This window comes from Alexandromys fortis, unplaced genomic scaffold (genome assembly GCF_014885135.2).
Source record: "Alexandromys fortis isolate MF-2015 unplaced genomic scaffold, M_Fortis_MF-2015_v1.1 scaffold_56, whole genome shotgun sequence".
In the NCBI taxonomy this organism is placed as follows: domain Eukaryota; kingdom Metazoa; phylum Chordata; class Mammalia; order Rodentia; family Cricetidae; genus Alexandromys; species Alexandromys fortis.
The window spans coordinates 9808728-9834466 of NW_026067935.1; the positions used below are offsets into that span (position 1 = coordinate 9808728).

The 25739-nt window shown below is 49.2% G+C and overlaps 1 protein-coding gene across 1 annotated transcript in view; it reads right to left on the reverse strand.

Annotated features, from left to right (window-relative positions):
- Window positions 1–1540: 1540 nt before the first annotated feature.
- The window catches only part of Vps8 (VPS8 subunit of CORVET complex), a 192890-nt gene continuing 168691 nt past the window's right edge, over window positions 1541–25739 (reverse strand). Inside the window, exons 43-44 of the mRNA XM_050146426.1 lie at window positions 4954–5034; window positions 1541–2102 (exon numbers count right to left, since the gene is read on the reverse strand). Of these exons, the coding sequence (XP_050002383.1) occupies window positions 1953–2102; window positions 4954–5034 (231 nt within the window). The 3' untranslated portion in view covers window positions 1541–1952. The remainder of the gene's footprint in view (window positions 2103–4953; window positions 5035–25739) is intronic.

Below are 25739 nucleotides of genomic sequence, written 5' to 3' on the forward strand. Positions count from 1 at the left end.
CGCACACACACACACACACACACACGAGAACATGTGTGTAACAGCACTGAACACGTTCTTAGGAATCAGGATATTGATTGGCCTGGGGACGGACAATCTGCTGTGGAGGTCATCTCTATGTGGTTTACCTGATACACTCATGTTATACAGTGTTTGTGAACATTTCTGTCCACGCCTGGGAAAGATGGTGACTTTAGGAGACAGTAGTGACACTTGTTTGAAGCCAAGCATGGCACATGCTTGGCACTCAGAATCTGACTGTGCAAACAGAACGAAGAACACATACCCTCCTGCTGCTCTGAGCAGAGGTAGAGGCAGGAAAGATTAACAGGGCTCATGAGCAGTATTACGGGGAGTGCTCCCTTTATGGGGAGTGCTCCCTGGAGCACAGACAAGGTGAGAACCAAATGCTGCTGCTGCTGCTGCTCTGTGTGTGTGTGTGTGTGTGTGTGTGTGTGTGTGTGTCTGAGAAGGGCTTCAAAAAGTATGTGCAGAGAAGCCTGGAGCCAAAAGAGGGAGCTGGGTGCCCTGGGGAGGAGGGGACATGCACTTGCATGCTGGGGCAGTCCCAGGAGCTCCTCTGTGCTCTGGACTTCCCTGGAGTGGCAATGACCTACCCAGAAGGCCACACTGCAGGAGGTCTTGCTTGTACTCTGGGCACAGCTGCAGCTTTGGGAACCATTTTCCTGCAGACAGTGCTGAGTGGAAACACGGCTCTAAAAGGATCCCCGTGGCTCTGAATTATTTATCCGCTAAAGCACTCATCATGGATGAGCTGGCTCTCCTGCAGCAGTGCTCCCTCCCTTCCCAGCAGCCATACTGGGTCCCGCCTTCATAAAACATTTTCCCATACATTCCCGAGAGCTTTCTATGGCTTTCTCTGGAGTTCTCCAGAGGTGCCAACTGCCTTCCTTAGCTCTGGGTGTCTTCAGGGGGGCAGCATGGGGCAGAGCCTGGAGCCCAGCTCCTGGCTGGCAGCCCAGCGCGGTCCCGAATGGGGACATTTGCAGCAGCACTTCCTCTGGTTCTCTGCCCTCAAGGCTGGAGCCTCACAGTTGTCAGAAAATTCTGTAGAGGGGGCTCACCCGACCCAACGAAAGCTGTGTCCAACACTGGTGCTTCATGCCCTTGCCTCCCCAGGTACCAGTGTGGCTGAAGTACAGACCAGGGCCTGCCCGCCTGAAGTGTTGGCTTAAGGGTCTCATGGCTAAAGGACAGCAATGGGACCTGGGTGTGTGGTTGGGAGGGGATAGGGAGGTGGTTCTGTGGGAATACCGCTTGCTAGTCAATCCCCAGAACCTACATAAAAGCTAGTCAGGGCTGCATGTGCCTGGAACCCCACCATAGAGGGGCAGAGACAGATCATCCTGAGAGCTCTCTGGTCAGTGAGCATGTCCGGGCCTTCCTCTCCTTGACCACCCTGATCTGACCATGGGGCACCTGAGTGTTGAGGCCCAAGTGGAGCCTGTGACAGAGCTGCTTGTCTGAACAGTGTTAGGGTCCCTGACTTGACAGACTGACATCCGGGGACAGGCAGGCATGCAGGACCAGGACTCAAACACTGAGACATTTATTGTTCTGAAGCTTATGTCTCCTGCTCACATGGGTTTAACACAAACACCAACAGGCACGGGTGGTTCCCGACCACTGCTCTTTCCAGGCCGAGCTTTGCTTTCCACAGTGATGTGCCCTCCCTCCCCAGCTCCTGTGTTATTCATACGGAATGCCACTGGGTAAAGGTTACTGTCCACAGCGCTGGGCAGCACTCTGAGCAAAATGGAACCGGCCTGCCTGCTGGACTGATGCTACAACAGGGAGACTGCACTGAGATGGGAGCGTGGCAGGGCGGGCACAAGGGCCTCCTCAGGGCCTCTGTGCAGGAGTTTGGAAGGCTGAGCTGGTCCAGGAGGCCCCTCCTGCCTCCTGCAGTGCTGGGGTCTTCCAGGGAGGCCTCAGTCTTCAGCCACAGGGGGAGGTGCGAGCTGCAGCTGGAAGTTCTCATTCTGGAAGATGCTGTTGAAAGCAGCGCCACTCTGGGAGCCCGCGAATGGCCTACAGCTGTCACCGCTGCGGCTCTGGGAGAGTTCCGTAAGGAGAGCCAGCTGCGAGGAAGAGGGCACACATGAGGTGAGGGAGGGCACAGCCTGTGGGGGGCAGAGGGAGAGAGGGTCCTGCTCTCTGCCTACAAGGAGTGAAAAACACAAGGTGGTGTCTCCTGCAAGGGACGTCCCCCCATGAGCACAAGAAGATGCTGCTCGGGTGGGAATGCTCCAGACTCAGTTGCCTTCCTGTGCACAGCCTCCCTGACTCTCTCCTCTGTATCTCTCCCATAGGCTTCCTGTGCACAGCCTCCCTTAGACTCTCTCCTCTGTATCTCTCCCATAGGCTTCCTGTGCACAGCCTCCCTGACTCTCTCCTCTGTATCTCTCCCATAGGCTTCCTGTGGTCCAGAATTATAATCACTGGCTTTCGCCTGTTTCTATGGTAACCTATTTGGTTTGGCCACCAAGTGACACCCGTGGATCCCACCTCTCCACCAACACACCCTCCCTCCTTGCATCTGCTTGTAGTCACCAGTGGCCTTGGCACTGCTCCTCGTCTGCAAGTGGTTCAGTTCTGGAACACCTACCAGGAAGAACCCTTCCTGCCAGCCCCCTGAGAAGCCAGGCTGTACACCTGGCTGCCTCCTCTCGCCTAGCTGGCTTTCTGCAAGTTAGAGTCTGGCAGCCTGGTACTCAGATGCCCTTGCCGGTCAGAGGAAATGAGTCGGTAACCAGGAGCTGGGACTCCTGTCTGCTAAGCGTCAGCACCTGGCTCTCCCACTACAGAGCTAACCTGAAGACTCACTCAAGGTCAGGACTTAAGCCCAGAAACGTGGCTGGGGCCTGGAGATGGAGCACGGTCCCTAAGGCTGCTCTCAGGAGCACTGCTGAGGCCTCACTGGAGGGTGATGGATGCCTTTCTGCACGGACCGCCCCCAGGGGAGGCAAGTAGCAAGTGAGCCTTCAAATGCCCGCGCGACTATGTGCATCTGTCTCCTGGCATCAGTCCTCTGCCAGCCACAGGCCAGACAGGCTGGGGCTTTTCATGGGTGACATTTCTAGTCCTCCACAAAACCCCGAGGAGGGACTCACTCTGGGCCACCCAGCTGTGAGTGACAGAGTAGGATTCAAACTCAGATGCATGTGGCCATTTCTGCTCAGCCAAGCTGCCTGTGGTCTTGCCTTCTGGAGGTTACATTTCCATCACGTGTGCCCTGCTTGCCCGCCCTGACTTCCGGCTGTTCTGTACATCTCACAGCACTTCCAACTCTGTAATCCATCAACTCTGTAATCCAGACCTTGTGAAGGGTCTGTGAGGAGATTATGCCCCAGGTTTCCAAAAGAACAGCTGATGGACACTGTGCTCAAGGGGTGTCTGCATTCTGACACCATGACAGAGACCAACCACGAAACAGGTTCCTGTTTCTTAAGAGTCTCACTCTAGGGGGCTGGAGAGATAGCTCAGTGGTTAAGAGCACTGAGTATTCTTCTAGAGGACCCAGGTTCAATTCCCAGCACCCATGTCTCACAACTGTCTATAATTTCAGTTCCAGGGGACTTGACACCCATGGCAAAATACAAATGCACATAAAATAAATGTTAAAAAAAAAAAGAGTGCTGGACTTAAAAGAGTGAGCCACCAGGCCACTCTTGATTTAAAAAAAAAAAAAGTCTCACTCTAGCTTCTCGCGTCTCAGCCACTAGGACATCACTGGCCCCTAGGAAAGCTCAGCACGTGGAGCAGAATGGTCAGAGTTCGATGGTAGGCAGGAAGGACCGGACTGACACCAGCCAGTTCAGTCTCATTCGGGACAGCCTGGAGGTTTCCAGAAACACGAACCGCTTTATCCCCAGTCTCTGTGAGAGCAGGGCGACACGCCCAGAGCCGGCACTAGACAAGCTCAGAAAACCCCCGGACTGGGTGGGATGTGGGTGTGACCCAGTCGTCTTCCCTCCTTCCAGTGGCTGGGAGCCAGCCTGGGCTATGCAGAAGGAAAGGGACAAGAAGGTTCTCACCAGTTGGACTTGTGTGGCCCCGGTGCTAACACGGAACCTTACCCAGAACACAGGCAGTCTGGAGGAAAATGTCTAAGAGTACAGAAAAGATGTTTCCAGGGGAAGGCTGAGCCCAGGGTGCTGCCAGGCCTGTGCTCTCAATGCCTGGATGGGACGTGGGCCATTCCTGAAGGAAGGCAGGCTGAGAGCCCAGGGACACACTTCCGCCTGCCATGGACACCTCTGCAGGACTGACTGCTCTCCTCCCACAGTTGCAAGAGACCAAGAGTTCAGCCATGTCCAGTTCCCCAGTCTTTACTGCAGCTTGTGACAAGGGAAGGAGTATGCACAACTTCTAGCTACTGTTCCTGAAGAGAGGGCTAGCCTCATCTTCCTTTTACTCTGCTTGCTAGCTGAAGCAGTGGGCAGAGCTGGACTGACCACGCTGAACTAAAGTGAGCAGAAGCCTCAAGCTGGGGGAGACCTGGAGGTTCAGGGATGATGTCCTGGATTCCCGCATTTACGCTTCCACCTAGTGCAAGCCACTGTTGCTTAGTATTGGTCTTCCGTGGCCCAGATACAACTAAAGTAGATGTTGAGGCGGGCATGGCTGTAGGGCAGGTTTGGCAGTCTCAGATAGGAACTTCCTGAAGGAGGACACAGGCTTCTAGCTTGCTCTCTATGGAGACAGGCCATGCACAGCCCGCCTGTGTCCTCATGGCCCCCGCGAGGTAAGTAACAGATACCTATCTATTGCCTTTGCGGCAAATTCTGAGTGCCCTGGGGGCCAGGACTGGTGGGCCATGTCATGTGGTCAGAAAAGGTATAACGGGGCACCTTCCAAGCCAGAGCTGGAAGCAGGACTCGGAACAGTAAGTTACAAATCAGAAACAGAAACATCAATCATAACCATTACCCGAGAACTTCCTCGGTAGAGCCGGCAGAGCTGCTCGAAGGCTTGGATTTGCTGTGGATCCAGAACAGGCTCTGAGTTTGCCTAGGGAATAAAGAACGGTCAGATCAGTCGTGACATGTCTATCCCTGGGCAGCCTCTGGCCTTCCTCACATGGAAAGCAAGACACAGTAGTTCCCTCATGTATCTGAAGAGAATGAGTCCTGGCAGCGGGAGGTTTGTTTGAGTATCCTTCTGAAGGCCGCTCTGACGCTCCTCCCAGCCGCATCCTTTATCTGTGGTCCCTTTCCCCACCATGACCTCTGAACTCGCCCCACTTGTGGCCTCCCTGAGGGCTTCTGAGCAGGTGCCTTTGGTCCATCTACTCTTGTGCACCCATAGCCATCACCTAATGTGGCTCCCCCAGACAGTCTTTCTTTGCCATTTCCTTGTTCATTATAACTTCTGCTGCAAGACCAGTCTACTGCAGCTTGAAGAAGATATGCTGGAGCACCTCTGTCATCTGTCTGTCTGTTGTCCCCTGGCCCCACGAGCCTGCTAGTGCTGCAGCAGACTTTGTCTGACTCCTACCTGGGGAGGGAAGAGGGATTCCCAGGAAGGAACCCTGGAGGTCAGCAGCATTTCTGAACACATCCCACATGACCTCGGAGAGTCATTTCAATCCTCTGACCCTGGAGGTAACCCTTGGGAGGTCACTGACAGCCTGCCTCCCAACAGGCAAGGGCTCAGTCGTGCTAGCTGTTATAACTACCTCAGAGGCACCCTTGGTTAGAGGTTCATCTCTAAAGTGTTTTGTATTTGTGCATTGGGCTAGTGAAAACCGTCTGTTGTTCCCTTCACTATGAACCTTTTAGGCAGAAAGGAAAAGGGTTTCTCAGACACCCCCCCCCACACACACACGGTGGGGCTTCATAGATGAAGCATGTGGGGGTTGACTTAAGCAAGAGGGTAAGCACCGAGGCCTGGTGCAGACACAGCCATGAGGAATATCACTGAGCGCATGCGGAGCCCTGGCTGCTGTGTGCCACCAGGGGCCATCCCACCAGGGTCTCAAAAGTGCTCTGAGAAAGGTCCTGGCAGATCCGTTTTCCCAGCAGGGAGGGTATTCACTTTAATTAATTAAGTTAGTAATCTATGTGGGCGCATATTCTGATATGCCACAAAAGCCATTGCCCCGGTTTGAGCTGATACATAGCTCTGCAGACAAGCTGTCTGCCCTTAACAAAAGCCAGGATGCCTTGCTCCTAGCTTCCTTTGTTAAAGTGTGGATTACCTGAGAAGAGGTGTTGACTGAAACTGGTCAGGATGTTTGGGGTTTCTTTCCTTATGCAATTTGAAGGTTATTTTATAGAGATGCTAATTCTGAACCTACCTGGCTGCTAGATGCAGACGTGACTAAAGTCCAGGCACCTGGTTGCCTAGGCAACAGCCTTTGTGTGTTCCCGCTCATTTGGGATGGATATATAAGATGTTGGGACAATAAACGGGAATTCTGGCCTTTTCCAAGATGACCGTGTAAGTTGTGTCTGATTATTCCTCGCGACTCTGTTCCAGTCTAGTTAGAGAATCTGTGTTGGACCCAAACGGGCTCCGACAAATCTAGGGCATGTGTGCATGCCATGCTTCCTGAGTGGAGGCCACAGAACAACTTACAGAAGCCAGCCTTGTCCTGCTACTATGTGAGTCCTAGGGATGGACCCAGTTTTGTCAGGTTTGGTGGCAGCAGCCTTTACACTGAGGTGTCTCACTGAGCCAGATGAGAACTTAAGATAGTATGAAATCTAGAAACTTTAAGGCATATGCAAATTGACTTTGTTCCCTTAACATTTGCACGCCCCGCCTCCCGGAGACAGCTGCCTAGGGCTTCCTGCCTTGCTGGCCCGGCCTGCAGGTACCACAGCTGTCTTCCCGCAGGAGGAAAGGAAATCAGAAGCTCCAGAAAGCAGCTGAAGAGAAGAGTGCTCACATCTACCCAAACATAATGTCACAGCTGGTCTAGCACGTAGCTGCCTCCTTCTTGATGTGTGTGATAATATGGCCGGCTGAGGAGGTGCAGAGCACATGAGAGTGGGGCTTGCTCATTCCGGTGGGTCACACAGACAGACGAAGGAGCCCCAACAACCTGAGAGCTGGAGCTGCCTTGACACTTGTTAAGACCCAGGTGGCCTCAGCACTATTTGGTAGGAAAAATTATACTGGAGAGAGTACGTATCACACGGCCGACAGATTTTATAAGATGTCCAAGGAGGTTCTAAGACCTGCAGGGCAGATAAATACATCAAGCGTGGCTCAAACCGAAGCCCAGCAGGGACTGCCACCACCGCTAAGGCACAACCACTGGTGAGCATGGCTCAGCACCTCTTCCAGACCCCTTAGCAGCAGTGCCCAGGCTGGGGCACGGCACATGCTCTGTACTGGCCGCTCTACACCACTGCCTCGTCTCATATAGGGCCCTCCCTGGTTATCGTGAGTCTGGTGCTCTAGCTTTCCTTCTTATTGTGGCGAACACTCTGACAAAGAGCAGCTTTGGGAAGGGGCGTTATTAGGTTTACAGTCCAGGTTTCCGTTTATTATTTCAGTGACGTCAAGGCAGGGAATTAAAGCCTTGCGTCCACAGTTGGGGCAGACGGTACAAGCATTGTCCTTGCCGTCTAGCAGCTTTCTCCTCTTCACGTTGCTCAGGAGCCCCTTTGGGAGTGGGCGGGTGGGTGGGGGTGGGTATGAGTGAGGGGCGGGAGTGGAAGGGGTGCGTTGGGAGGCCCTGCTGGTCAGATGCTGCAGTCTACCATACTTCAGCAGCTCTTCCAGGGCTCGGCACAATATGGAGGACTCCTTCTCTTGTCCTGGGGGAGAGGGCGCTTCCTGCTCTCTTCCTAACCTTATCTGGAAAATGTCTCTAGGCCTAGATGTCTGACTTATCTCAAGGATGACCCCTGACACAGTTCCCTGCAAATGTTCTTCCCCCGCTGCCCACATGGTGATTAAGCAGCATATTCTATTTCTATAGGGCCATGTTGCCACTAACCCAGCTTATGATAGGAGCAGACCACTAATGCAAACTAGGGTTTGCCTCAGCTACCACTCCAATCCTATACTCCCTAATCTCTGGAATAAAGCCAAACTGTCTCACTCAAGTCATATCCCAGAGGCTAGCTCCGCCATGTCCATGGGGGGGTGTGCAAAGCTTTCTGTTGCCGCTTCTGCCCCTTTGTCCTTGTGGACTGGTGGCCAATGAACTGCTAGAAGAAGGGGGACCCCATGGGTGTGTGGGTGACGGGTGTGGTGGGTGTGGGAGTGGTATGGTCCACAGTGGGTTGGGCCCTTTTCCATCAAGTAACAATCAAGACAGACCCCCACAGACACCCACAGGTTGACGTGGATTGAGATTAATTCTTCATTTACACTCAAAGTTATCAAGCTTTGGCACAGGAGGGTTTAATAAAAGGGTCCAGCAAGAAGCAAACAGAGCAGGGTCCTGTGGAATATTAGCTTAAGATGTGTTACACTCTTTCATGTCATGTTTGTTTAACTCTGTGAAGCTGTGCTACTTCACCTGTCTGAAATACCCGATTGGTCTAGTAAGGCACTAAATGGCCAATAGCAAGGCAGGAGAGGGATAGGCTGGGCTGGCAAACAGAGAATAGACAAAAAAGAAGCAAGAGAACAAGAAGGAGAGGATACTAGGGGCCAGCCACCCAGCCACACAGCTAGTCACAGAGTAAAAGTGAGAGTAAGACACACAGGAGAAAAGGAAAAAGCCCAGAGGCAAAAGGTAGTGGGATAATTTAAGGAACGTTGGTTAGAAATAAGCCAACCAAGGCCAGGCATTTATAAGTAATAATAAGCCTCTGTGTGTGATTTATTTGGGAGCTGGGTGGCGGGCCCCCAAAAGGGTCAAACAGCAAAAACAACCAACACAGGAAAACACTAGGGAAGGGAGGCCATTTGAAAAAGATGCTGCAAAAGCCAAGTGACCACACGGCAGAGCAGCGACAGCAAGGAAAGCAGCCGCCTTATGGAGATACTGTCTTTGGCCTGAAGAAATACTGGATCATGTATCAAATGTCGTTAAACTACACTTCACATAGAATCACATCATGATGGAGAATGCAGAGGCCCTGCCACTTCTGAAGAGCTATGGAAAGTTCCCTCAGACCCTGTAAAAGAAAACTGTGATCTCTTAAGCTTTTGTTACTGTGTTTGTTTTCTTCCTCCCTCCCTCCCTCTTTCCCTCCCTCCCTCCCCTCAACCAGGTCTCCCTGTGCCTCAAACACGTTTTAGGCCTCTCTCTGCCTCCTTAGCGGCTGGGCCCAGTACATGCCACCTTGTTTAGATCAAATGGTCTGCTGCCAGAGAAGCCATGACTGATGAGAGCTTAGTGGAAACTATTTCTGGGGGCTGGGATAAACACTGGTTTTATAATATCTCTCACAGACATGCAGTTCTACAACATCTAGACTGTTCTTACTTTATTTCAGCAGATAACTTTGGACGCAATTACTATCTTCTTAGGACAGTGAAGGTCATGTCCCAGGATAGCAGAGTGTGACACTAAAAGCAGAGCCATGCCATCAAGCCCCTGGGAAATCCTGGATAGCTGTGGGTCTGTTCTGGGCATGAGATACACTAGTGCCTACCCTTGGGAGTTTGCTGGTTGAGTGGGAAATGGCTCAGGTAAGGTTCACTCTGCAGTGTTTGACCCAGTGTGTCTCAGACTTCAGTGTGGAGAAGTGCTCAGTGTGTTGTTAAATGCTGGCTCTGGACGGCAGTGTCCAGTGAAGACCCCACAATGTGGGAGGCTGAGGCAGGAGAACTGTTCAGTGGTGTTGTTAAATGCCAACTCTGGACAGCAGTGTCCAGTGAAGACCCCACAATGTGGGAGGCTGAGGCAGGAGGACAGTTTGTTCTAAACCAGCCTGGGGTACATGGTGAGATTCTCTTAAATGTTTGTGTAATAAAAGATTTGGGCTAGCAGGCATGGGGTGGGTCTAAATATATGCACATTAAGGGGTTGGTATCTGCACTGTTCTTACAGTGTCCTGATACTGACAGGCTATGTTTAGATTATAGGTGTTTTAACTCCTGGTTCAACTGTATCCAGCCAATTAATTAGCACCTCCCCCCCCCCAGGTAACTCAATTATGTATGCTGCTTTCAACATTTGTTGGATTTACATGCACCCTGGTAAGCCTTGCTAAGACTGTTTAATTAGACCATAGTGCCCTTGCTAAACAGTTTGTTCAAATCTTACTGGATTGAACACTTAGCATTTTTTACCATGTATGCAGGGTTATGCAAACTGAAGACAGCTGGGAGGTTTGCCCAATAAAACATGTAAAATACACATGCCCATGGGAGATATTTTTCCAGTTACATAGCATACCCGGGTGAGCTCTGGCCTTGCCAAGGTGCCATTTCTCTATTAGGCCTTTAAATTTCTTGGAGCTGCCAGGTGTAGGGAATTTTAATAATGTATCTGTGGTGGTCTGACTGAGAATGGCCTCCAAAGGCTCATGTATTTGAATGCTTGGACCCCAATTAGTGGAACTCTTTGGGAAGGATTAGGAGGTGTGGCCTTGTTGGAGAAGGTGTACCACTGGGGTGGGCTTGGAGGTTTCAGAAGCCCATACCACGTCCACCCCCCTCTCCCTCTCTTTGCGTGCATCTTTCGGATCAGATGTGAGCTCTCGGCTATGCTCCAGCACCATGCATACCTGCCACCACCATGCGTCTGCCATGGACCAACCCTCTGCAACTACAAGCAACCTCCCAACTAAACGCTTTATCTGTAAGTTGCCTTGGTCATGGCGTCTTCTCACAGCATTCGAAGGGTGACTAAGGTAACATCCTAGAACAGTGAAGAACGTATCACTGAAAGTGACAGGTTCTTTCTTGTGACATGAGCCTGTCACCCTAAGCACCAAGAAATTGCCTTTTAGGAGTTATTATGGGAGCCCTGAGACCACCCAAGAAGTAGAGCATGACTGCTAGCCCATGAGTGGCCAGTAAGCATCTGCAGACAAATGACTCAAGGGGCAATGAAACAGCTGTCTGTTGAAGTGCTTAGGACCTCATAGGTGCTCGCTGCCATGGAGCCTTCCTGAGCTGAGAGCCGGGAGTTTTAGGTGGCAGCAACAGGTAGTGCACATAACAGTTGAGGTGACGACGACCTGAACCACATGCCTCTAATGGGAGGACAGTGGGGGTGGACAGAGCTCCCGCAAACAGATGTGTCCAGAAGGCTGGGCATTTGGCTGTGGCCATGAGTCTTCCGAGGTGCTGACTGGCTCCTGCCCACTCCCTCCAGGTTCACGAACTGGGATTCAGTTTTGTGGCTCAACAGGGATTTTTAGTGATGCTAGTGTCAGTCCCTGGGTACAAGGATGGACAGTGCCTTCTTCTGCAAGTTGCCTTGGTCATGGAATATCTTCACAGCAACAGAACAGTTCTGTCAATAGCTCCCTGGGCATGAGTTTTCATTCTTAAACAATTCAGATCATTCTCTTCGTCACCCCCTCCTTGTCTCCCTCCCATCCCTACCACACTCTTCCCATCGTTAGCAGTTCTTTGATGACTTTTGCTTTGGTTGGGTTTAGCCAGGGCCATCTGTGTACCCATTGGGTTAGAAGTGGAGCCTGGATGGGTCATTGATGGGTCCACGCCTGAAGGCAATGATTTCCTTTCCCTTGAACTATCAGTAACACAGCTCAGCAGTGAGAGGGGGGGCCTGTCAGGTTAGCACTAGATAGTGCTCCATCCTCAGCACTCTGTACCCCAAAACCTGTTCATCAAACATTTGCTAAAACTCACATCATGCCTCATCCTGAGCCAGCAGTTCTACAGCTGGACTTTGTAAAGGTTCCTGTGATCTTGGGTATGTTTGTCCTACATGTCAGTCAAACCATTAATTTCATCTTATTTAATCCGATTTGGGAAGGGTATTTTTAAATGTCAGGAGAAAATGAACAAACAAGGCCTGTGCCACCGCAGATGTTGGGGCTGGAGGTCTGCGCTGTGCCTCTGTGCCGGAGCTGATGCTCCTTCAACAATCCCTACCGCACAATCTTAGCTGAGGCCCCTGTTCTCTCTGAGCAGGGTGCTGTTGTTGACTTTTGGTAACCCAGGGATACTGATCAGAGCTTCCGATATGAAATGGCTAAGCAGCTGGAGAGAAAGCCATGCCTGGGACTCCAAGAGCTCTCTCAGGGGTGGCACTCAGAAGACACAGAATGACCTGCAGGCCCTGCATACACAGCCAGTCTCTATCATGTGCCCATGTGGGACATCATCCTAACAGACCAGAGACCCAGGAACAGAGCACTGAAGCACAGCGCAGAGGCCACAGTGATGGGACCAGGGGACAAGAAGGGGCATGCTGCAGGAGAGAGTATGGGGCAAAAGAGAATAGCATCCAGGAAACGGAAGCTATCCGAGTGCAGGACCACACACGGCAGCCTGGTCACTAGTACCAAGCTCAGGCTGAAGCAGCTCTGGAATGAAGATCTGCCCAACAGATGGTCAGAGACAGCATTCTCGCTTCTTCCTTACTCAACAGAACCGACTCCTCCTGGATTCTAGCTGAGCGGCTCTGGAGATATTTAGTGTCTCTAGTCTGTTTTGTTGTCTACGAAGCTCAACCTTGCAAAGCTATCACGAGACTTACAGACTGTATGGACCTGGTGCCCATTTGATGTTTAATGATGGGGGCCGTAACTGTGAATGAGTGTCCTGTGTTGGAAGTGCCTGGGAGAAAGCACAGTGGGCTAGGGGCGGACACCTGAGCTCTCACCTGCTCACCAGTTTCCCGTGAGTACCACTGGGCTCAGCATAATTCAGAGCATTGCTACTATGCATCAAAGTCTACCATCCAGGGGATGTGTATTTAGGGCAGGGGAGCTTCAAGGCACATAGTGATATTTACCGAAGCCAATCATGGCTTATAGTGCGAATCAAAAGCAAACTAGGGCAGCCAACTAGAGGCACTGCCACAGAACAGCCCTGCAGGGAAATGAGATTCAGTGAAAAGATGCTGTACAGGGAAACTGGTCTGCCAAGCAGTGTCATGCACAAGGGGAAAGTGGGAGCAACAAGCATTCCACCCAAAACTCTGGAAATGAGCAACACTTTCAGCAGAGGCAGGATACACAGCCAAGTTAAACGACAGCCTTCCTGTATGCCAGTCACAAGCAATCTAAGGAAGAGATCACGGGCGCGCTTCCCTATCTAGGAATGAGCATAACCAAGTAGGTAAAAACCTTGACAATTTTTGAAAACTTAAAAATTCTGATGAAAGAGTCTGAGAACACTAGAGGATGGATACTGTGAAGACGACCTTCCTACCAAAGTCAAGGCAACCCCAACTAAAATCCCTACAGAAAAACAATAAAAAGACATTCTAAAATTCTGTACAGCACAAAGGTGTGGGAAAAGTTTTTCTAAACAGGACTCCATTTGCTGAGGAATTGAGGCCAACAGCTGACAAATGAGACTCCATAAAACTAAAATGCTTCTGCACAGCGAAGGAAACAACCAAGTGAAGAGGACGCCCGCAGAGTAGGAGGGGACCTTTGTCATCTACACTGAGATGAGGATTAATGTCTAGACTACAAAGAACTCAGAAAACAGTAAAACAAACAAGCAAAATGACTCAAAACAAGCAAACAAACAAACAAACCAGGCTATAGATCTGAACAAAGAGGTCTCAAAAGACGAAATAAAACTGGTTAAGAAATACCCTCAGAAGTGTTCAGCTCAAGGCATGGTGGCATATGCCTTTAATCACAGAAGGCAGAAGCAGGTGGATGTCTGTGAGTTAGAGCAGTTAGGGCTACATTGTGAGACCTTGTAGACACTGTTCCCACTCCGCCAAAATGCTTAACATCCTTAGCAATCAAGCAAATGCAAATTAGAGTCAGTGTACCCCCTCACCCTCCCTAGAGCTCCATCTGCATGGTTTCTTTGTACTCTGCTGTCTTTTGTGGTCACTTTATGACATATACTCAGTTCTAAAGATTCAGGGCTAGGATCCATGTATGAGAGAGACTATACAGCATTCATATTCACTCAGCACAATACTTTCCAGTTCTATAGATTTACCTGCAAAGTTTTATTTTTCTTGATAGTCGAATAGTATTCCATAGTGTGTGTGTGTGTGTGTGTGTGACACTTCCATCATCTCAGCTGAAGGGACCATCTCCTGCTCTTGTGAACAGAGTGGAGATGAACATGGCTGAGCAGCACCTGTGGAGCAGGATGTTGAGTCCTTTGTATGCTGGGTCAAACTTACTTTTAGTTTATTTATTTATTGAAAGAATTTACCGCACTGACTTCCTCAGTGGCTACAGCAGTTTGTGACAGCATCAGTACTGAAGAAAGGCTGTCTTTCCCTGCATTCTCACCAACATCTGCTGTCTGTTGTTCACGGACTGACTAACCATTCTGACTGTGTTATCAACAACTGTCCACCTGAACTTAAGGCCTACTTAAAGAGGGAGTTCACACCTGGTACCATAAGCCTAGCCAGCTACAACAGCTGGAGAGGTCCTAGGCCTAGAGCAGACCCTCTTATTGCCATTTTCCTAAACCAGTATAACTTCTAACTGTATTTTTCTGCAATAGCACCTAGTTGGATATCTACAATGCTACCTAAACAACTAAGGCTATTGGGAAAATTACAGAGAAGGGGGTGGAGACACTGTAAGAGCCAAAGAATCATGATAATGTCTTGTAGAAATATCAAGATAGTATCTTCTAGACATTTCAGAGATGCTGTCCCCATGAAATCACAACAGTGTGGTCACCTAAACAAGACTTGCATAACGACAATACCAGTTGATGTGACAATGTGGATGGAGACAGTTCTAAAAGGCTCCACCCCAAGATGAAGAGCTACAGGCAATCAATGGCTGCTGAGGAAGGAAGAATCAGCTTTCTCCAGGGACAAGTCCCTCGATAGGCTTTCCAACCCTAGCAATCAACCCTAAATACATATGCATGTAGATATATATAACAATAATAAAGAAGGTCATGGATTTGAGAGGGATTAGGGGCACAGGAGTTAGAGAGGAGAGAGGAAGAGATGGAAATAGTCACATATTTGTAAAGAAATTTTTAAAAAATTACAATTTAGATTAAAAAGAAAATGGGAGAAAAAAAAAAAACAAATAAAACCCTGAGCAGGCCGGGCGGTGGTGGCGCACGCCTTTAATCCCAGTACTCGGGAGGCAGAGGCAGGCGGATCTCTGTGAGTTCAAGGCCAGCCTGGTCTATAAGAGCTAGTTCCAGGACAGGCTCCAAAGCTACAGAGAAACCCTGTCTTGGAAAATCAAAAAAAAAAAAAAATAAAATAAAATAAAAAATAAAAAAATTAAAACCCTGAGCAGTGTGGCAAGCCACAGCACAGAGCCCTTCCCCATAAAACCATCCCAGAGGAGAAGCGACTGGTGCTAACTCACAGCAAGTTTCTTTCCAGGTGATGAGGTCCACTGCTGAGGGCTGGAAGTTAAATTGGAGCTGAACATTTTAGGGGAAGAAACAGTGCCGCCCTGGCAATGACCTGCAATGCTCAGCATTAAAGTAAATCTGCTCGAAAATGAGGTCTTGGTGATCTGCAAGAGCCCTGGGGAGAGGCAAGTGAGGTGAACACAGCATGCAGACGGGCGGGCTGCAAAGGGTGACTCACAGAGGTGCTGTGAGTGAGCTGCAATTACATCCGCCAGCGAAAACCAACCAGGGCATTCCGGACCCATAGCCCTCTGACCCACAGAACCAGCTTCACTGCAGAAGCATCTGAGCCAGCTCCACCCTGTGCTCCCAGGAGGGATGTGAGGCTAGGGAGCCTGCACGCGATCCTTCCAAGCACACGCAAGAGCACGAGTGGGCACAGAAAGCCGTACTCTGCTTGTTCGTTTCTTGCTCATAATCCACATGCAAAAATTTCATTTCCTAATCGTCTTCCCACCTAACACGCTTTGGAGAGCCTTGGGCACTTGGTGTACTGAGCCAACACAGCCTGTGTCTTCCATGGGCAGAACCATAATCTGTTGGGGTACGAGTGCAACAAAAACTGCAATTCTGCTGTTCTCCTGCCTGACCTCAACTTCACTTTGAAACCTGTTATCATCATAATCCGCTGCAGCCTTCAGACAGACTTTTGCTACCGTCTGAGCTGTTCCAACCGAGAGCCCTAACCATTTAAAGCTCTCTGGCCTCAAAGGTAAGTGCAAACAGCAGCTCCTGCTCTGCAAACAGAAGGCGCCCTTCCTGAAGGTCCAACACCGTATGCTCTCACACCGCGTACCCGACCCTCCAGGCCCTCCTATGTCCCAGTGACTCAACACTCCACAGGTCACAGCTAATAATGAGTTAGAAAATGAGATAACACTCGGACTATTAAGCTGCCTGAGAAAGTGACGAACAGGGCAGGAAGGTTGAAGAGGCAGTCGGGGCTCTAGGGACGGACACGCAAATGCTGGCAGTGCTGGCTGAAGCTTCTGTGATGGGCAAAGAGCAGCCAGCAGGACTGCCACAGCCTAGTGTGGCTGCCGGGCGCCGGCCATCTCTTCAGGCCCCACTCCACCCTACAAGGGACTTCTGTTGCTGTCACTTAGCGATGTGCCAAAGTCACACCTGTGGAGGAACACGGACCTGAATGGAGGCAATCAAGTTCCAGGGACTTCTTTACCTGTCATGGTCTCAGTATCAGTCTGACAAAAACAGTCACAAGGAACGCAAAGAACGGAAACAGGTCTGCCTGGTCACACAGTGGCCTCTGGCCTTCTAGGGAGTCTGTGATTCTGCTCTGCGATGACAAAGTTCATCTCGTCAGGCCTTCACGAGATGAGACAATGAGAGGGAAAGCTAGCTGGGCAGTAAGCGGGCCATGTGAAGAACCAAGCCTGCTGCAGGGAGGAGCCTCAAGCCTCACATAAACCAGCTGTGCCGTCCTGGTGCTAACCATGCCTTCTGCAGCCCCAGTGCAGACTCCGAGCCTGACTCTGCACATTAGCAACACGAATCAGTTGTGCTGCTGCCCTTGATAGTCCACCTCATCTGTGAAGCAGGAGGAGGAGGGCAAGCGGGAGACGCAGGCTTCCTGCTGCCTGGAGGGCTCTTGGTGTCCTGTTGGATGCCTGTGTTGAAGCACACAGCAGCAACCCAAGGAGGACGGATTTACTGTCTGTACCCAGCAGAGCACTGAGGTTCTAATGTGCTAATGTACTGTTTGTACATGACAAGGTGAGCCATCAAACCACATCTGCAGCAGACAGAAGGTGACAAGAAGTTACAAGGCATTATGGGTGTCCCACAGGCAGATTCAGCTGCTTAATTTGCTAGGGTGCTGAGTCTGCACCTGCCAAGTGTCTTCCAGGTCACCCAAGAGGCAAGTATCACTAAATGTTGTTTCATTACCCAAAGAAGCACAAGTGTTTCTGTGTGAAATGGTGTGTGGCGGCCTGATGATCATGTGGGGTCGTCTGTCAGTCTCTTGTCTCTCTTTTTCCTTCCCCTTGGATATGGAGCCTCTTACTATACCTGGAGCTCATTAACTGGCTACACAGCCAGCTTCGGGGATCCAGCTGCCTCTGCCTCCCCAGACCAGACCACAGATATACTCTGCTTCTCAAACTGAGTGGGTTTTGTGTGCTTTGATCTACCCATTCTGAGCTCTCTCTTTCACCACAGAGTGTCCCTGAATTAGTAGGATGTTTCTGAAAGCCATATGCTACCCCTGCCCACGCTTGGCTACCGCTGTCTAGCCCGCTATGAGAGACAACACCTGGGGAACAGACGCTGATGATCCTGCCACACCAGAGTGGATTTTGAGAGCTGGTTTGACAACCTCAGAATGTACTTGGAAGCTTTAGACATGTAATGTAATTTTTGGCCAAATTCATCAAAGCCTACCTGCCTGCCAGGCTGACATCAGGGAGGGCTGGTCACAACTGCCTCCTAGGTGGGGCTGTCACCTCACCGTAATGCAGGCAGTACTCAGTCACCATTACCCAGAGGGCTCGGGCTGGATCCACTGTAACAAAACCTGGTGAGGCTGGGGCCCCCAGTGCATGCTCCTACGCAGACTAGAAGTTTTACCACAAGGTATATTATGACCTTCCCATCACTGCTTTCTGTTCTGTTCTGTTCTGTTCAGAAAGGGAACAATTTAAAAGCCTATTAAGATGTCTTCTTATGGGAGCAGAGTTTCAAAGAAGGCATCCTAGATGGTGGCCTCGTTCCTCTAGCAAACAACCCTTCTCTTTTCATCACTGGCAAATGTTTGGTCTTACTTAAAAAAAAATGACTGAAAACAGGGAAAGACTTTGCTTTCATATAAATAAAATCAAGGTCTGCTATCCTCTGGTCCCCCACTGATTGTTTCTACTCAGGAAAAAGTCAATAATTATTTTCATGGGCTGCTCAGAGCAGTAATTCTTGCAGGCTCCTCTGAGGAGCTGAAGCCATCATGATTGTTCTATCAGAGTCCTGAGTTCTGGATTGCATTTGCTCAAACATTCCTGCCCATCAGAACCAAATACGCCTGGAAATGATGGCCAGATAACAAGAGGTACAGAGAAGAAACCAGAATCATGGGTTTACCTCTAAAATTAGTGTGCTTGTTTGACTAAGTATGGCCCCACTAGGCTCATCTATTTGAATGCTTAGTCATCAGGGAGTAGCATTACTTGAGAAGGATTAGGAGGTGTGGTCTTGTTGGAGGAAGTATGGGGCTTTGAGGTTTCAAAAGGCCATGCCAGGCCCAGCCCTCCACCCACTTTGCTTATGGATTAGGTTGTAACTCTCAACTACTTCTCCAGCATCATGCCTACCATGCTGGCTGCCATGGTTCTGCCCTGATGAAACTATAAGCAAGCTCCCAATTCATTGTTTTCTCTTATAAGAGTTGTTGTGGTCATGGTATCTCTTCACACAGAACAGTGACTAAGAAGTTGGTATCAGGGAATGGTGCAAGGCTGTGACAAGCCTGACCATGTTGCTTGCTGGAAGAATTTAGGAGACTTTGGGACTTTGAGAAAAGTAGTTGGATGCTTTGGGGTGGGTGGTGGTCAAGGGGCCATCCTAGCAGAAGCATGGAAGACAGTGTGAAGGCAAGTTGAACAGCGAGGACCCAGCTCCAGAGGTTTCAGAGAGGAGGAATATTAGTAAGTAGTGTAGAGACCATTCTTGTGATATTTTGGCAAAGAATATGGCTGCTTTTTTGTCCTTGTCTTAAAAATCTACCTGAGGCTAAATTGAAGACTTTTGAATTAATGGCCTAGGCAGAGGAGATTTCAAGACAGCCCAGTATTGACTCTGTCCTGTGGTTATTAGTGACAACTCTTAAGCAGATCTATAATGAGGAAGATGCTGGACAAAGAGAAATACAAAGTGTTTACTTTGAGGAGAAAAGGAAAACCAGGAAGTGTAATGGGGATAAAAAGCTTAAAGAAAAGCCTGATGCTGAATGGAATAAAGGGAATGGTGACCTCAGGGCAGGACCCCACCCTGCTAAGATTCCAATGTGTAAATTAAAGAAATGATTAACCAGTAAAGGAAACCACAGAAAACAAAAAGCTGGTACAAATGTTACTGAAGATGAGGCCAAGCTCCAGCAACACAAAGCAGCAGAGGTTGGCAGCTTTGGCCATATAGCTCTAGCTTTGCAGTCAAGGATAGAAGAAGGGGGTTATGGAATCTCCCTCTGTGGTTAAGGAATGCTTCCAAGGCCAGGCATAGGTCAGGGATGTCCCTGCATGGAACCCCAGAGAGGCTACTGTATGTAGCTGTGAGGGTGAAGCCTGGATTGTGTTGGAGACCCCAAGATTTTGAAGATGCTAAAGTTATGGGACACATACCAAGGAAAGCTGCTAACAGGGGTGGAAGCAGCCCAGGAGAGAGACAAGTGTGTTATAGGCAACAAAGTTGAAAGGAGTTGGAGATCTGAAGAGTGCCTTGACATCTGACATGGAGATACTAAGTTTGGAGTTTGTCCATTTGGGTTTTAGTCTTGTTTTGTTTTGTTTGTTTGTTCAATATTTCCTCACTATGTTCTCTTCCCTCCCTTTTAGAACCATAATGCATATTCTGTGCTATTACATGTTAGAAGTATGTGATCTGATTTTTTATTTTGATTTCACAAGGGGGTTTCAGGTTAAGAGATTGCCTAGAGTCTCAGAAGAGACTTTAAACTTTTAAGCAATCTTGAGGCTGTGAAAGACTAAGGGGACTTTTGAAGTTAGACTGGATGCATTTTTGCATTAGATATAGCTTCAAACCTATGGAGGCCAGGAAGTGAAATGTGGTGGTTTAAATAGGTCACTCTTTGAATGAGTAAGTTTAAATACTTAGTCATCAAGGAGCGGCACTATTTGAAAAGATTAGAAAGTGTGGCCTTGTTGGAGGAGCTGTGTCACTGGGCTTTAAGGTTTCAAAAGCCCATGATACGTCCTGGTACTCTCTCTGCCTGAAGATCAGGATGTAGCTCTCAACCACGTCTCTAGGACCAAGCCTGCCGCCATGCCTCCTGCCTTGATGATCATGGACTAAGCCTCTGAAACTGTAAACCGGCCTCCAATTAGATGTTTCTCTCATAAGAGTTGCTGAGGTCATGGTGTCTCTACACAGCAATAGAACAGTGACTAAGATGGTCAGCAAAACCAAGTTAACAATCCACAAGGCTCAACAGGAATTTGCTGCCTGAAAGAGACAAACATGTCTGAACTCTTGCAGAGAAGTAAAATTTAAAAAAATTTTAAAAGGAACCAGGAGTTTCACACCAGCAGTGGGTAGAATTTGAGGAGGAGGGGCTGAGTTGAGCTCCAGAAGTCCATATAGGGCTTAATACATCACTCACTTGTGCAGGTTCAACTCCAGAGGCCTGGTGGAAAATGCTGTTTGGAACTCTGAAAGGCACATAGAAATCCCAGGCTTTGCAAAATAGCAGAAGACAAGAGAATACTAATGATCCAGACTGGAAAGAGTGTGGCTAAAGACTGAGGTATCAGAGAAGCCCAGCCCCAAGCCAGGCATAGGATCTGGGATACTTCAAACCTATTCCTAAAATAGCCAAGAACGAATTCTCTGAAAAATTTATCAGCAACTGACAGCCAAACTCGCATGCCACTAAAAGACCGGAAAATGCAGATGCTCAACAACACTGCTGTCAAGGCACAGCATCTAATCTGCAACTCCTCGACAGGAGCAGCAGAAAATGTGACCCACAGCAAAGGGAAGAGCAGCAGCAATGCTCAGAGATGCTCGAACACACAAGAACTGGAAAAATAATTACGTGTGTGTGTGACGTGCATGTATAAGTGAACAGCCTCAGTATGGAAGTCAGCTGAGCCAACAACTATAATGTCGGATACATTCCAAGATGACAGACATGACGGTATAATTTTGATAAGTACTCTTTCGTTGGAAGAGAGGGAACAAAGATGACCAAGAGAACTAGACTGGCACCCAAACGGTCTACAGACAGCCCCACACCAACAGCCCCTGAGCCTAGCAGGAACCACAGTGAAATGCCCTGGGAAGCAGAAGAGCAGCATGGGGGCTCTGCTCATGGCCTAGAGCTGCACTGCAGCTCCAGTGTTGATAAAGGTGGGAGCAGCCTGTGTCATAATGACGCAACACAGAACAAAAACTGGCCTGCCCTGGGCTCTGCTCATGGCCTAGAGCTGCACTGCAGCTCCAGTGTTGATAAAGGTGGGAGCAGCCTGTGTGGATGGGTCATAATGACGCCACACAGTACCAACACAGGCCTGCCCTGGGCTCTGCAAGGCAGGAGTGTGCACATCGATGGCTGGTGTGATGGAATCAGCAGCGTGATTGTGCCATGTTCACTTCAGGACAAGCACGCAAAATGGGTGCTGAAAGGGACAATGTGCTTTTGGTTCCAAAAGAAAGCTTAGGATAATGCAGAGTACTGGGCTGGAGAGATGGCTCAGCGGTTAGGAGCACCGCCTGCTCTTCCAAAGGTCCTGAGTTCCATTCCCAGCAACCACATGGTGGCTCACAACCATATGTAATGGGATCTGGTTCCCTCTTGAGGAAGAGACCTGGTCAGTCGTCCACTCAGACCATGAAACCCAATATGGACAAGTTCATGAGAACCACCATACATGGGCTGCACATGCATGCTTCAGCATTGCCAGGGCAAAATTTCATTTTTTCATTTATTGTTCATCAACGTTCTTACCTTTGTAGCATGACAAAGGACAGAACTGAGTCTGTTCTCCAGAGAAGACCAGGGCTGGGGCCCGCTGGGGCAAACAGACTGCAAGCTGCCCAGAGAAAGGGGTTGAGTAGCCCTTGTGGCTTCCAGGGAGTAACGGCAGCAACGGGTTGGTGGTGTTATCCCACTGAGAGCAGGTTAAGCCCCATTCTAGGTTACTCTGTAGTGTACAAACCAGTCATTTTCAGGCTGAATGCCCTAGGAGACTCCATTTACAATCAGTTTTGACTTCACTTTGAGGGAGAAGGATGACATCGGGCCCTAGGTGGGCCTAAAAGTCTACCATCCTGTAGCCACCTCCTATCGAGAAGAGATGGCCTAGAAAAAGGACCACCCTATAAATGCACTGGGGAGAACTGAAACAGTGGGGACAAACGGGCATATGAAAATTCTCTTGAGGAGACAAGGTCCAAGAATTTATTGGAAATACTTAAAATGTGGTAGCATAGCCCCAACACAACGGATCATCTGAAACCAGGTGTGTATTAAGGACCGAGGGTCCTTGAACTCAGCCTAGTCCCCCATTGTTAATGCGCCTACTCCACACTGCCCGCCCACCTATGTGCCCATCGGGTGTATCCTTTTTCCTTTGCAGTCACGTTCTGCGGCTTTGCTCTCAAGCCCGACTACAGCAACTCTCTCTGCACTGGTCTGGTTTGTATCTGCTGCAGCCTCTTTATTTTCTATTCATTCTGTAATACACGCACATGCACAGACACACACACACATATTCATACATACAGTGTGTGTGCTACGTGATTTGAGAATTAATATTAGTTATTATCAGTAATTAAGACTGACCAGTGTTATGTTTCAAACCCCAAACCTGGGACAAAAGGCTGAGGTGTCTATTTATATCAAAGTCGGACCTGGCCTCCAGGTTCTCCCAGCATACCTCAGTCCCTACTTGTTACAGAGTATAACTCACAAACCCTTCCTTCTACCCTGAACTCTCCAGCCCAGAGGCTGGGCTGCCTTTCCCCCAGCTGCCCTTCCCTTATAATCCGACATTTTGGTTACCCACTCTTTTCTGGATCTTTTAACTCCTGGGTGCTGCCCCGACTACCCTCACCCCCCCTTCTCCCACATGGCCCAGCTCAGCCTGGTCATGCCCCCTCTGGACTCTCCCAGATGTCCCTGTGTCTGGCTATGCTCTCCTACATATCTGCAATAAACCTTCACCACCATCCTAGGAGCAATCATGACCTTTCTTCTCCCTTTTCTTTTTTTCATTTAGCCAGGCTACCAAGGTGGATGGATTTAATGACAAAAGCAGTCACTGAACCACAAAACCTTGTGAATTTGACTGTACTCAATAAATTCTGACACCGTGGAAAGACATGGCTATTTGCATGTTTCTTGTATGGCCTGTTCAGGAGATGCCCACTATTGGGAAGACAGCTCTTAGTCGGGGCTTCCCAAGGTGGAACACGAGAGAGCAAGAAGCTCACTCCCGGAATGGCACCCCAAGGGGCTCCACACATTCTGACCCTATCTGTGACTGGTGAAAAACACTAAAACCAAACCAAAAAACTGTGTGAAGATTCTAGAAGTAGTACTGGTGAAAAATGGCAAATGAAAAACTGAAGAAAATCTGAAGAAAGAAGTAAGTCTATGACCTCAGTGAGAATAGTGTCTGTGTCTGAACAAAGCCTCTTCCCCCAGCATCCAGCTTAGCCAGGGGGCCTGCAAGCCGACACTGCACCCAAGAGCACGGGTACTCTGGGAGGAGGCGTCAGCACTCCAGGCCTGCCTTCCATGATGCGTGTCTGGGCTAAGTCCTCGATGGATGCCCCTGTTGGTGGGGTTCTCTCTGGGAGGCTGTGTGCTACCCTTCCACTCTCCCCCCGCTTGTGAGGCTGCTTCACAAGCCGAAAGCAAAAGAACTCAAAAGATGATCCTTCCTGTCAGACCCTCTCAAGCTTTCATTTATGACAAGGAATCCAAATCTTTTCATTTTCTCCCACCCTGTAAAACCTTTAGGCAAATGTCTTAACCTCCCCCATGTAACTATTGTGTACAAAAAGGCCCTGCGGCATTCTTGGAACTTCAGTGACATGAGTGACCAACCCCTTCCCCAATTTCTTTTCTTTTGGGTCAATTGCAGGGCTGCAGCAATGACTCAGCAGTAAGGAGCATGACCATTCTTGTAGGGCAGTAGGATAGTTTTATAATTGCCGCTTTATGCCACGTGGTTGTATTAACATGGTGACATCATATGACATGTACCCTTTAACCTTAGTATACATGGCTGCCAGCCATGTGACATCATCCATTTTGATGAGGTCATCAGTCAAGATGGAGAACAGCCATAGGGTTGCTGTTTAAAAACATCTATTCTAAACAAGAGTCAAATCTAAGTTACATATATAGTACATTCTAGACAAGAGATGAATCACATATATACCCATTTTTAATTGTAAACCTTCTGTTAGATGTTTAAAGCCAAATTTTGTTACAGATTTTATAGATTTTAAACCAACCCAATGAACTTATGCAGGGGACCTTCGTCTAGTTTCCACCACCACATGGTGGCTCACAATTGTCCAACTCCAGTTCCAGAGGACTCAATGCCCTCTTTTATCCCGAGGCCAGAGGCGTGCATGTGATACACAGACATACATGCAGACGAAACACCCATACACACAGATATCTCTATCTCTCTGAAACTAACCATCTGTTAAAGGCTGTGCAGTTGGACCCCAGCCAATGGGGAAAGGGCACAGTCACCACCTGCCTTAGAATGAAAACCTGTCTGGTTGAGCATGTCCTTCTGTCTCTGTGAACATGGTAACCTGCCTCATAGAGACACTTTAATTGGGGTGACGGGCTCTTATTTGTGACCCTCAGCTTATTTCTAACTGCTGGACCACATTCTAATGGGGCAATACAGAACATTTCCACTGTCCCTGTCCAGAGCCCTGGATGCAGAAGGGAAGATTCTCCCCACAGGCTCATACACTGGCAGCTCCTGCCCCGCTCTCTTCTGAAAAGAACTGGTTTCATCACAATCAGGCTCAGAGATGTTTAAACCCAGTTCTTAAGGACACGGGAGTTGTGAAAGGTAACGAAGGCCTAGACTATAAGGCGACTCTACGGAGAACTGAGGAAAACAATTGGGACCAGCCCTTGGGCAGCAGGAAGATACAGACTTCAGGAATGACTACTTAGAAAGAATCAGAGTCGACACCCTGAGCTTGAAGAACTATTTCTGTCCTGGTTCACTGTTGAAAACAAAACAGCTGGGTGTGTCCAAAGAGTAAAGCTAGAGTCTGCCAACACCACAACCCAGGGCTATCCCAGGGGGGCGGCAGCATTCATCCCTAGGGAGTAGTATCGGAAGCTTAATTGTGGAGACCAGGCCGTGACTGCTGTTACTCCACAGTGTGCTTGGCTGTGCCTGGCTTTGGGGAACTCCACAGTGTGTACAACAGTGTGCTCGGCTGTGGCTGGCTTTGGGGAACTCCATTTTATAAAGAAGCATTTAGCTCCACAGAGCCAGGTGATTTAATCTCCTCCTTCCACCCTTACAGTACCAACTCTCCAACACAGTCCA